The sequence below is a fragment of the Myxine glutinosa genome, chromosome 13, assembly GCF_964187855.1.
Source record: "Myxine glutinosa chromosome 13, kmMyxGlut1.1, whole genome shotgun sequence".
NCBI classification, from domain to species: Eukaryota; Metazoa; Chordata; class Myxini; order Myxiniformes; family Myxinidae; genus Myxine; species Myxine glutinosa.
In genome coordinates, this window is record NC_136273.1 from 6733174 (window position 1) to 6745757 (window position 12584).

Here is a 12584-nt window from a genome sequence, read left to right on the forward strand (position 1 = left end):
CCTCGCGGTCCCCATGTGCTGTTTTTGTCTTTCCCTCGCGGTCCCCATGTACTGTCTTTCCCTCGCGGTCCCCATGTACTGTCTTTCCCTCGCGGTCCCCATGTACTGTCTTTGTCTTTCCCTCGCGGTCCCCATGTGCTGTTTTTGTCTTTCCCTCGCGGTCCCCATTTACTGTCTTTCCCTCGCGGTCCCCATGTGCTGTTTTTGTCTTTCCCTCGCGGTCCCCATGTACTGTCTTTGTCTTTCCCTCGCGGTCCCTATGTGCTGTCTTTGTCTTTCCCTCGCGGTCCCCATGTGCTGTTTTTGTCTTTCCCTCGCGGTCCCCATGTACTGTCTTTCCCTCGCGGTCCCCATGTACTGTCTTTGTCTTTCCCTCGCGGTCCCCATGTGCTGTTTTTGTCTTTCCCTCGCGGTCCCCATGTACTGTCTTTGTCTTTCCCTCGCGGTCCCTATGTGCTGTCTTTGTCTTTCCCTCGCGGTCCCCATGTGCTGTTTTTGTCTTTCCCTCGCGGTCCCCATGTACTGTCTTTCCCTCGCGGTCCCCATGTACTGTCTTTGTCTTTCCCTCGCGGTTGTCAGCTCTTTCACGAGCCTCGATTCAGTATAGAAAAAAAAAGAAAAAAGAAAAAAAAAAAAAGAAGCTGATTGTCCTGCCTTAAGTCATTTTCTGAAAACAATTAAGCTGATTGTCCTGCCTTAACAAGTCAATTTCTGAAAACAATTAAGCTGATTGTCCTACCTTAATAAGTCATTTTCTGAAAACAATTAAGCTGATTGTCCTGCCTTAATAAGTCAATTTCTGAAAACAATAAAGTTGATTGTCCTGCCTTAATAAGTCAATTTCTGAAAACAATTAAGTTGATTGTCCTGCGTTAATAAGTCATTTTCTGAAACCAATTAAGCTGATTGTCCTGCCTTAATAAGTCAATTTCTGAAAACAATTAAGCTGATTGTCCTGCCTTAATAAGTCAATTTCTGAAAACAATTAAGCTGATTGTCCTGCCTTAATAAGTCAATTTCTGAAAACAATTAAGTTGATTGTCCTGCGTTAATAAGTCATTTTCTGAAACCAATTAAGCTGATTGTCCTGCCTTAATAAGTCAATTTCTGAAAACAATTAAGCTGATTGTCCTGCCTTAATAAGTCAATTTCTGAAACCAATTAAGCTGATTGTCCTGCCTTAATAAGTCAATTTCTGAAAACAATTAAGCTGATTGTCCTGCCTTAATAAGTCAATTTCTGAAAACAATTAAGCTGATTGTCCTGCCTTAAGTCAATTTCTGAAAACAATTAAGCTGATTGTCCTGCCTTAATAAGTCATTTTCTGAAAACAATTAAGCTGATTATCCTGCCTTAATAAGTCATTTTCACAAAACAATTAAGCTGATTGTCCTGCCTTGTCATTTTCTGAAAACAATTAAGCTGATTATCCTGCCTCAATGAGTCATTTTCTGAAAACAATTAAGCTGATTGTCCTGCCTTAATAAGTCATTTTCTGAAAACAATTAAGCTGATTGTCCTGCCTTGTCATTTTCTGAAAACAATTAAGCTGATTGTCCTGCCTCAATGAGTCATTTTCTGAAAACAATTAAGCTGATTGTCCTGCCTTAATAAGTCATTTTCTGAAAACAATTAAGCGGATTGTCCTGCCTTAATAAGTCATTTTCTGAAAACAATTAAGCTGATTATCCTGCCTTAATAAGTCATTTTCACAAAACAATTAAGCTGATTGTCCTGCCTTGTCATTTTCTGAAAACAATTAAGCTGATTATCCTGCCTTAATAAGTCATTTTCTGAAAACAATTAAGCTGATTATCCTGCCTTAATAAGTCATTTTCTGAAAACAATTAAGCTGATTGTCCTGCCTTTGCAAGTCATTTTCTGAAAACAATTAAGCGGATTGTCCTGCCTTTGCAAGTCATTTTCTGAAAACAATTAAGCTGATTGGCCTGCCTTAATAAGTCATTTTCTGAAAACAATTAAGTGGCTTGTCCTGCCTTAACAAGTCATTTTCTGAAAACAATTAAGCGGCTTGTCCTGCCTTAATCAGTCATTTTCTGAAAACAATTAAGCTGATTGGCCTGCCTTAACAAGTCATTTTCTGAAAACAATTAATCTGATTGTCCTGCCTTAATAAGTCATTTTCTGAAAACAATTAAGCGGATTGTCCTGCCTTAATAAGTCAATTTCTGAAAACAATTAAGCGGATTGTCCTGCCTTAACAAGTCATTTTCTGAAAACAATTAATCTGATTGTCCTGCCTTAATAAGTCATTTTCTGAAAACAATTAAGCGGATTGTCCTGCTTAATAAGTCATTTTCTGAAAACAATTAAGCGGATTGTCCTGCCTTAATAAGTCATTTTCTGAAAACAATTAAGCGGATTGTCCTGCCTTAACAAGTCATTTTCTGAAAACAATTAAGCTGATTGTCCTGCCTTAATAAGTCATTTTCTGAAAACAATTAAGCGGATTGTCCTGCCTTAACAAGTCATTTTCTGAAAACAATTAAGCGGATTGTCCTGCCTTTGCAAGTCATTTAATGAAGATGACTTTGAAAACACTTCGATTTGTGTGACGTTATGTATAGTTTGCAGTACCACCGTACCATTTCTACACCTGTGTGCACAGTACAAAAGATGATGATAATGTTTCTCTGTCCTTTAATGATGAAGTAGCTAATTGCTAATTGCTAGCTTCAATTCGTCCGAGTATGATGTTGGCATTCCATTCATGTGAAGTCAACTGGTGATTGCATCACTGTGTGCAAATCTCTCAGGTTAAGGATGTGAAAATGAAGCCTTGTCAAAGTCGAAATAATTCGTACTTTTCCGAACAATTTGATCACTCGCACTGTTGAAGAACCCAAATACATTCTTTGTGACATCCAAACTGGTCAGTTCATGACCATGGTATTTCCTTCAGTGCAGGATAGCAGCACACCTGTTGTCACGACTCATTTTGCACATCTGTATCAATATGAGCCAGCTACAGCCTCATAAAAGTGAGAGAATGCTTGAATATCACTATTTTTCTGAATGATTCACCTTGCTTCAGTTTTTATATGTAATTTATGCAATAAAGCATTTGCATGGTCACTACTTCTGATTTGTGATCTATAATCCTGTATCTGATGGCCCCTGTGGAGTTGAAGCTTGGAGATGCATATTTGACGGGCTATGCATAGGGGCATGAAAATGGGGTAAATGCAAAAAAGTCTATTTTCAGACACAGGAGCCCAAATTTGACTGCTCACTGTGTTTTCCTGGGCCAAGATATCATGGAGAACTTTTTCCCCACAGTCCAACATGTTTTTGTCCAGCAGCAGCCAAAAGTTCAAGTCACACCTTTTCCTCGGAACAAAGTGTTTTCTGGCTGCTTTTTGTTGGACTCTCCACGGCCTACAACATGCATTTTACAACAACATGCATTTTACAACAACATGCATTTTAAGGCCATTTTCCCTGCCAGAGCGGGGCTAAGCCTTGCGGTCCCCATGACAATCTTCTCCATTTTGCCCTATTTTCTGCATCTCTCCTTGTTAATCCCCTTGCCCGCATTTCTTCTTCCACCATCTTTAGCCAAGTCTTTCTCGGTCTTCCCCGTCCTCTACTTCCTTCTACATTCATTTCCATCACTCTTCTCAACCAGTCACTTTCATCCTTCCTCAACACATGACCAAACCATCTCAACCTGTTCCTCTTCACAGCATCAATCACAGGCTCTATTCCCATCATCTTTCGCAATTCATCATTTGTCTTCCTCTCTCTCAACGATACTCCGCACATCCACCGAACCATTCGCATTTCCACCCTTTCCAGCCTTCGTTGCTGCTCTACATTCATGACCCATGTCTCGCTCCCATAAATCATAACACTTCTCACACATGCAGCATACACCTTTCCCTTCAGCTTCAACGACACTCCCCTCCTCATCAGCATGCCACTCAGTTCCCGAAACTTCTTCCATGCACATCTCACTCCAGCAACCGTTGCCGAGTCTGATCCACCTTCTCCATTCAGCATGTCTCCGAGGTAGCAAAATGTTTTCACACCTTCCAGCTTCACGCCGTCTCCAATATCCAACTCAACATTCCCTCCATCTGCAGCTCCCTCTGTGCACACCTTACATTTGAATGTAGCTGCCACACTGGTTAATGACCCTCTCAGACCACTACATTTTTGATGAACCCACTCAGCACACATTGTACATTGAATGGAGTTCACTCCGACACCCTTCCTGTACGCAGCACATGGCCACTTCCCAGTTCTTTCCACCTCACCACATGCTTTACCACTTGCCATCACCTTCGTCTTTCCGATATTCACCTTCAGACCTTTTGTCTCCATACATTCCTTCCACTTGTTCATCCTTTCCTTCAGTCCATCCACGGCCTACATAGGTCTACATCCACATCATCTACATAGGTCTACATCCTACATCCACAGACAATTACCACGGTGTTTCACAGGCTGGGTGATTCATAAATGTGTGTGTGCTGTCCCTCAGATGGACCTCAAACGGGTAACCCATCCACCAGCATTAGTTGTTGGATGTTGACGATGTTATGGTGTCCTTTGCGAAGAGTAAGCGAATATTCGCTGGCAAACTGAACAAATTACAAAATCCTGCCCGAACCAGCTGAAGTGCACTGTATCAGATGCTCCCAGCAATGATGCAAGCCCGCAGCCACAGGCTGCACATGAAATGATGACCCTAACCAGGACACTGTCGCTGGACCCTATGGCGGCTGAGCCAGCCTAAGTGGTCCTCTAGAGTCTAGACAACCGGCCGAATTTCAAATTCCAATTAAAAGCCCAAAAAGCATCAACCCTAAAGAGCAGGAATGCACAATAAAATACTTCCAGTTCAGCCCTTGAGGATGGTTAATCCTGCTGTAAATTTCCTGTGTCCTCACCTGAAAAAATTCTGCAGACATATTCAAAAATGGGATTTCAAAGTCTTCTTCGTAAACAACACGATTGTCAATGCCAAGTGTCATTAACATCTGGCATGCATTCCGTATGTATCCCCTGGTGGGCAGAATGTATGGGAAAATGAGGGATAAAAACAAAAAAACAAAACAGGATAGTTATTTAGATTATGCAAATTAGAATGACCCGTAAATTCACAATCTTGTTTTCACACAACAGCTTATTGCTACTTAACTTGTAGTTAACCTCAGAGTAACCTTTTCCCTACTTTAGTATAGCCCAAGCCAAGAGTACAAAATAATGTACACCTTGTGAGTAGACCAAAAAGTAACCCTCAGATTTAAAAATAATTTGTAAAGCCTAAAACATAGTTCACTTTTTTATTACAAATGCAGGTTTTGATGGTCATGGGAAAAAGCAGAGTATGACAGAGCAAAGGGTCAACATACAAAATGGAGCAAAGGAGAAACAGGACTAGAATGCATGTCGGCACCACAGCACAAGGAAGGGAACTGTGGGTGAAAGGGAGACATGGACTCGAGGACTGCAGAAAACCAAAGATGTAGAAACGAGAGAGACCATGAAGTGCCAGGATGCAGCACGTTTGAAGTGCTGGAGGGAAGAGTGCAAAACGGATAACATAGGTGATCGTTAAATTTAGACTTGGGGAGGGTAGCAAGATATAGTAAAGGCATTTTGTATTTAAGACCTCACACTAATTGCAACAAAAACTCGCTTTGTTTTGTGTCCCTGATTATATCCTCTTTGACCCCAAAAAAGTCTTAAGAGATCCTCTGGGGGGAAGTTCTCAAATCGGCAAAATCCAATATGGCCGCTATCCGTCTTCGTGACAATTGTTATTTAAAAAATCAAAAGCAAAACAATCATGAGTAATACCACTTTTTATGGGTTTTTGGGGTCGAGGAATCAAATTCTGATCTTATTTTGGTGATATAAGGTCACAGAAACTCGACGAGGTCACCATCAAGGTCATTTTGGGACAACAAGATAAGAATAATGCATAATGCATCTATGCAGTTTTTTTTTTTAGCAGTGGGGAATCTGCTTCTGATCTTATTTTGATGATTAGAGGTCGTGCTCATTCTTTATTGGAGTCAAAAAGGATATTCTTGTGTATCTTCTGAAAAGATTTCGTTTTAAGTAAAACAAAAATTTGTAAAATAAGTCGTGTTAAGTTCCTAGTACGAAAGCGTGCAGTAGCAGTAAGAGCAATATTTTTCCATGTTATATTTTTTTGCAATGGGCATCTTCCAGTTATGATAATATGAAGTGTTTGATGTTTACGCAGTGTAGATAGTGGTTTCTGTTTTCAGCCATGGAGGTATCTGAAGTGTGTGCCATCTGCAAGAAATCGATAGACGAGAGAGGGTCAACGGCATCAACTCTTGGAGAAAAGGGAAGTTCTGCCATCAACCAGGCCAGCAACGCAAGAAAAGACAGCATTCACACTGTGCCTGGAGAAAAGGTACACAAAGACTGTCACCGCACATACCGTCACCCACAACAGATAGCCAAGGACACCAAGCAAGAAGAGTGAAAACGCCAAGCACAAGCAATGACAGACAAGTACTTAGGTCATCTGAGGAGAGGTTCTCTTTCCAGACGGATTGCCTTTTTTGTGCTAGACCAGCAAAGTTTGGAAGAAAGAGGAAGAAGCAGGAAGTTCTTCAAGTCAAGACCATTGAATTCAAAGAAACGCTCCTGGCAACATGTCGTGAACGAGCATATGATTGGTCAGGTACTGTCAAGGCGTGAATTCTGCATGTTCATGACCTGATGCAGTGGACCATCAGACTTGCAGCGTCAATTTCCGCACAAAGAAGCAGATACCCATGGCTCAGCAGATGAACACAGAAATCTCCAAGAGAGCAAAGCTTGGAAGGCCTAAAGCTGATGAGAAGACTGAAGCATTCTTGGATATTGCAAAATATCTTGAAGAAAATGACGACGAGCAGATCACTGTCAATGATCTCATTACCCTTATGCAACAGAAACTGTCAGACACAAAACATGAGGCACATGGCTACACCCACATGAAGACGAGGCTGCATGAACACTTTGGTGAGAGGATAATCCAGAGATTAATGGAAAGCCAAACGTGGTTACCTTCAGTACAACAGCCAGGGAGGTGTTGTAGGAATACTACAAAAAGCAGCAGCAGAAAACTAACACTGCTGAAGAGAAGATAGAACTTGTACAGGCAGCTGCTAAACTGATCAAAGAAGACATCAAAGCCATGGAAACATCCCATGAAGTCTATCCATCTTGTATTGACATAGAATCACAAAAATCTGGCGTCAAATATCTACCAGATACTCTGACGATACTATTGGAAGGACTATTTGCTGGGAAGAATGCTGGCGTCAAAGTGGCATCAATTGGACAAGCAATGATGCAAGCAACCAAGCTCATCTCCCGTTCAACCACAGAGGTTGCCACCGACAGCAGGAGCAGCAATGTACCACAGCCTGCGTGTGTACCTGCAAGTTCAAGAATGGAAGGGATCGGCAGATGGACTTCGTCCGACTGAGTGGGGGTGGCAGGAGTGTGACGAGGGGCTTGTGCCGTTCCCGACAGCCCTAGCTCCTGCTCCTGAAAAACTGCTGCAGGTGATCAGGTGCAACTGTCAGGCTGACTGCAGCACCCTGAGATGCACATGCAAGAAAAATAACATTGAGTGTACTCTAGCTTGTGGAAACCACAGGGGATCTGGCTGCACGAACTCGCTACAGATGCCATGTGATGATGACGATGATGATGATGATGATGATGATGATGCCATATGATGATGATGATGTCATATGATGACGATGATGATGATGATGCCATATGATGATGATGATGCCATATGATGATGATGATGCCATACGATGATGATGATGCCATACGATGATGATGATGCCATATGATGATGCTGATGATGATGCCATATGATGCCGATGCCGATGATGCCGATGATGATGATGATGATGATGATGATGATGATGGTGGTCAAGTTCTGAATTTCTTTATAAACTTGAATTCTTCATTGATTTAAATCCTCTTCACCAAACATTAAGCATGGTATATACTAATAAGTCATTTGAACAACCATGCAAGAAACACCGATTTGTGGCCAAAAAAAATCCGTTTTTGGTCGGGTTAAACATCGATGATTTTCATAATTTCCCCCCCAGACGATTCCTTAAGACTTTTTTCATGTGATGGAAGACGTATCCAGGAATCAAAATTCGTTGTTTGTTTTTGTTGCAATTTGTGTGAGGTTGCACAGCTATTTTTCGTAAAATGCCTGTACTAATAAGGTTTTCTGGTACAGTGCACGTGACCTGGAGGGGTAGAGTTTGGGGCTAGAGTGAGGGAGGAGCTACACAAGAAAAATAGCAGTAAAGGATTGCAAAGCCATAAACCTGCCTGCAGTGATGAAGAAGCAGAACCTGAGACTCAGCCACCATTTCACATGCTACACCTGAGATGACCACTATGCTGGCAGATCAACGTCAATCGAATGGAAGTTATAGTACAGATTGTAGGCTCATTTAAACAGCATGTTAGCGCCCAAAGAGGTCTTCTGGGGTAAAGTGTCTATACTTGACCGACTCGTACCTTTCAGTTTCCTGTACAGGTCGCTCTGAAATTAGGCTCCACTTCTAAGCCAGGTTGGGTATTGGCGTGGAAATTATCACATTCCCAAGGTTCATCACTTGCTTTTGTGCTTTAGTGGTGACGAAGGTGCGGAATCGCAGATCTAATGGAGGCTGTAAAAGCAAATCGATAATAAACAAGTACCTTTTTGCGTCACCCGAACGGCACGGTATTTAAAAGTTGTGCTTGAAACAAAATGAGTCGCTTGCTTGCTGCTGAGATTATTTTTCATTACAATGTGGCTTGAGTACGAGGAAGGTGACGTGCTGTTGAACAAAACTTTAGCGCGCGTCGTAAGTGGCACCGAGGATCAATTAAGCATTAAGGAGTGCGGACCGACATCACATGCGGTCTTGAGGAAGCAAGGCAGAGCGAGTGTCCCCTTTCATTAGGTCATTAGTGTGAAGGTCACTAGTGAGACTGTTTGGCTTTTACTCACCATCAGATTGCAACATTCTAATTTTCCTGGGACTAGATTCGCTTCCAAAAGCTTATAATCCTCTCTGCAGGCAGATTCCAACCAACCGACGTCTTCCGGGATCCGGGATACCAACCCAGTTTGAATGCCATCAATCCAATGACGTACACCTCGTGTTTCTTTGTAGCTTCACCTCATGCTGTACACCTGTATCAGTCTCGATTCTGGTACAAGTAGGCTGACACGGCTGAGGCAATTGGTGCATTCGGATTTGGCCGAAAGGAATCAAAATACTTGTAAAATATCCCAGGATTTTACTTTATAAACTTCTACCTGTCCGGAGTCATCACAACCATAAACAAAGTCTCAAATGAATGCAGAATAAATCTAGAGGCAGTGCTTAATTGGGTATTTTTTCATAAATGCAAAAACAGTAAACTTTTAAAAACACCTGGTGAGAAATATATACTTTAGGCTGTGGGAGGGCCTTGTTTATGTGCCTTTGACCAACCCAGGTGATTACAAGTTCAGCAGGTATTCATACCTTTGTATCCAAGACACAAAACCGCACTACTCTCACCACAGTAGACATCAGGAAAGTCTTTGACACTCCCAAAGCTCTTGCTCACAAATAAAATACTCAACACAAACAAGCACAACAACACCAAATGCTGAATGGCCAACTACCCATCATGCGGGCAGGCATTCGTCATTTTTAACGGCAGGTTATCACGCACATGATACTTTCCGAATGGAATCCCTCAAGGCTCAGTCCTCTCCCCCGCACTCTTTAATCTGTTCATGCACGACATTCCAAAACTACCCGAGAACATACAATTAGCATATGCGGACGATATAACCATCACCTCGACTCATAGCAACATCAACACCGCCACAGCATAACTTTAACCCTTCCTCAGCACCCTACAAACCTGGCTCACCATAAACACACTAAAAGTAGTCCCCTCAAAATCAACAGTCACTCTTCTAACAAATTACACCAACGAACATAGCGCTGCACCACACATCACACTGAACGGCATCCATAACACACACACACACACACACACACACACACACACACACACACACACACACACACACACACACACACACACACACACACACACACACACACACACACACATACCTCGGCGTCACTTTTAACACATCCATGTCATTCTCAGATCACATCACAAACATTAAAAAACATGCACACATCATTGGTGATATAATTGCAGCAGGTGGTGGTGCAGAGGTGCCAGTGATTGCATGAATTAGAAGTGGTTGGAGGAAGTGTAGGGAGTCGTTACCCCTATTGATATCAAGGGGGATCTTTCTACAACCAAAGGGAAAACTTTAAGTTAGCTTGTATTAGAAGCGCGATGTTGTGTGGCAGTGAAACCTGGGCGATCAAAAAGGAGGATGAACAGAGGTGTGAACAAAATGAAATGAGAATGGTGAGATTGATGTATAATGTGACATTGAAGGATAGGAAACCAAATGTGGAATTAAGGGATAGGTTTGGTATACAGAGCATTAGTGAGGTTATGCGTAGTGGTAGGTTGAGGTGTTCGGACACGTAGAAAGGATGGGGGAGGGCAGCTGTGTGAAGAGGTGTATAAATATGAATGCGAGTGGACGGAGAACTAGAGGCCGTCCGAGGAAAACATGGAATGAGTGGCTGAGACATGATCTCGGAGTTAAAGGGCTAACAACGGATCACGCAGCCTGGAAAGCAGCCATTGGGTGAATCACGGCTAACACATGCAAGAATGGAAACGGCCGTAAAACGATGATCATGATCATGATGCACACCCAGGCTGAACAAACTTGGAGAACTCACAGGCACCGACTTCGGACACCACAAAGAAACAACATCACCAACATACAAACAGAACATTAGATCAGTCATCAACTATGCCAGCTCATCTTTGGGCCTCCAGGCTATCAAACACACATCTCAACATCTGCAGACCATACAAAACAAAGCCCTTCGCATCATCGCAGGTTACAAATTAACAACACCCATTGAGCACCTACACACAGGTAAAATGCTAAAAATCAAAAACCACTTCGACATGAGAGGTGCACATTTCCTTGCAATAGCAAATGCCAACCCTAATCACCCATACTACTACTACTACAACTACTACTACTACTTGTACAACCACCTACAGGCCCCTAGACATATTAAAACTACACCACAAAGACACTACAGTGACATCCGTCATACCATCCCCCCTACCAGACAACAGAAATTACAAAAACAAAAAAATCCACACGCACATCACCATAAACACAATAATCAACCTGGGCCCAAACAGTATATTGGGCACAAAACCCCCACCCATCGATGGAAGCTTGGACATATTGGACATTGAGAAGGTACTCCCCAGGTCCGATCGTATTCACCTTTCACGCCTTCACTGTGGACACCATCCACAACTTTACCCTACAAACATAGACTCGACGACACCTGCAACCCCTGCCAGGCTGCTCCACACACAATAAAACACATCATGGAAGACTGCGCGGTCCTGGCTTCATGTGGGCAAGAGCACAACATAAACAACCAGAAATGACTGCGGCAACACAACAACAACAATAACAATAACCTTTGTACACAAACACACTACCTCAATATTACATTGAACTGCGTTATCTTATGGCATGCCTCCACTTGACTGTGAATTATTTATCCATACCAAGAAGAGATTGAGCTGCAGACAGTTCATGTCGACACAACCAATGAATAACTGAGGAACACGTCATCAAACCGACGAGTATAAAACACAATTCACGAATTGATGGATTCCCTGCATATTCAGTCGTACATGTGAAGCATTCCAGAGCCCATGTGAATTGAAGCCAATTGGACGAGCAGGCCATACCAGACAGACACAATGTGGCCCAGCCTTAAATCTGGCACACGACGTTAAGTGGAGCGTCCGGAGTCAGGTGGAGCGTGATGCGGACACAGAGCCGAGGGACAGGTAAATAACAAGGCGAACTATACCACCGAGTGGAGGCAAAACGCAAGATCCTGGAAGGAAATGGCAAAATACCTTCAGTGCAACGGACACGTGGTTAAATACGTTTGTGATTCGGGGTTATTCCAAAAACCGGAATTGGTGATAGCCGCTGGTAGAAATTTCACGAGTAATATCTGGTGGGTTACCAAGGTATCAACCTGAGCCGCAAAAAAAAACGAAGATTTTCAAAACAGGCAGAATGCATAAATAGGCAAGAAACTCACAAATGAAGATTCCTGGTGCTTCACCACTTCATGCCGAACATTGCCAAATTCAAGCTGGGTTGGTCATTCAGGAAAGGTGTTTTGCACTTTCCTTTCAATCATAAGCCATTTCCTTCTGCTCGTTGCAATATGGAACTTTCGGAATCCAAGATATCTATTTATTCATCGGGCAAGCAGGAGAAGATAGAACGATCTGCACATGCAGTCGAGCTATCCGGCCTGGGTTCGAATCTCGACCCCACGAGAAATTGTCATCCTGGTGTCTCGAACGCAGGACGATGGATCAATGTGTGCGACGTCCATCAGAAGGCC

The 12584-nt window shown here is 42.6% G+C and overlaps 1 protein-coding gene across 2 annotated transcripts in view; it reads right to left on the reverse strand.

The window, feature by feature from the left end:
• CUL3 (cullin 3) overlaps positions 1-12584 on the reverse strand; it is an 85605-nt gene that overhangs the window by 49910 nt on the left and 23111 nt on the right. For both annotated transcript variants that reach the window (XM_068133670.2, XM_068133671.2), the window contains exon 5: positions 4917-5031. In XM_068133670.2, the coding sequence (XP_067989771.1) occupies positions 4917-5031 (115 nt within the window). The remainder of the gene's footprint in view (positions 1-4916; positions 5032-12584) is intronic.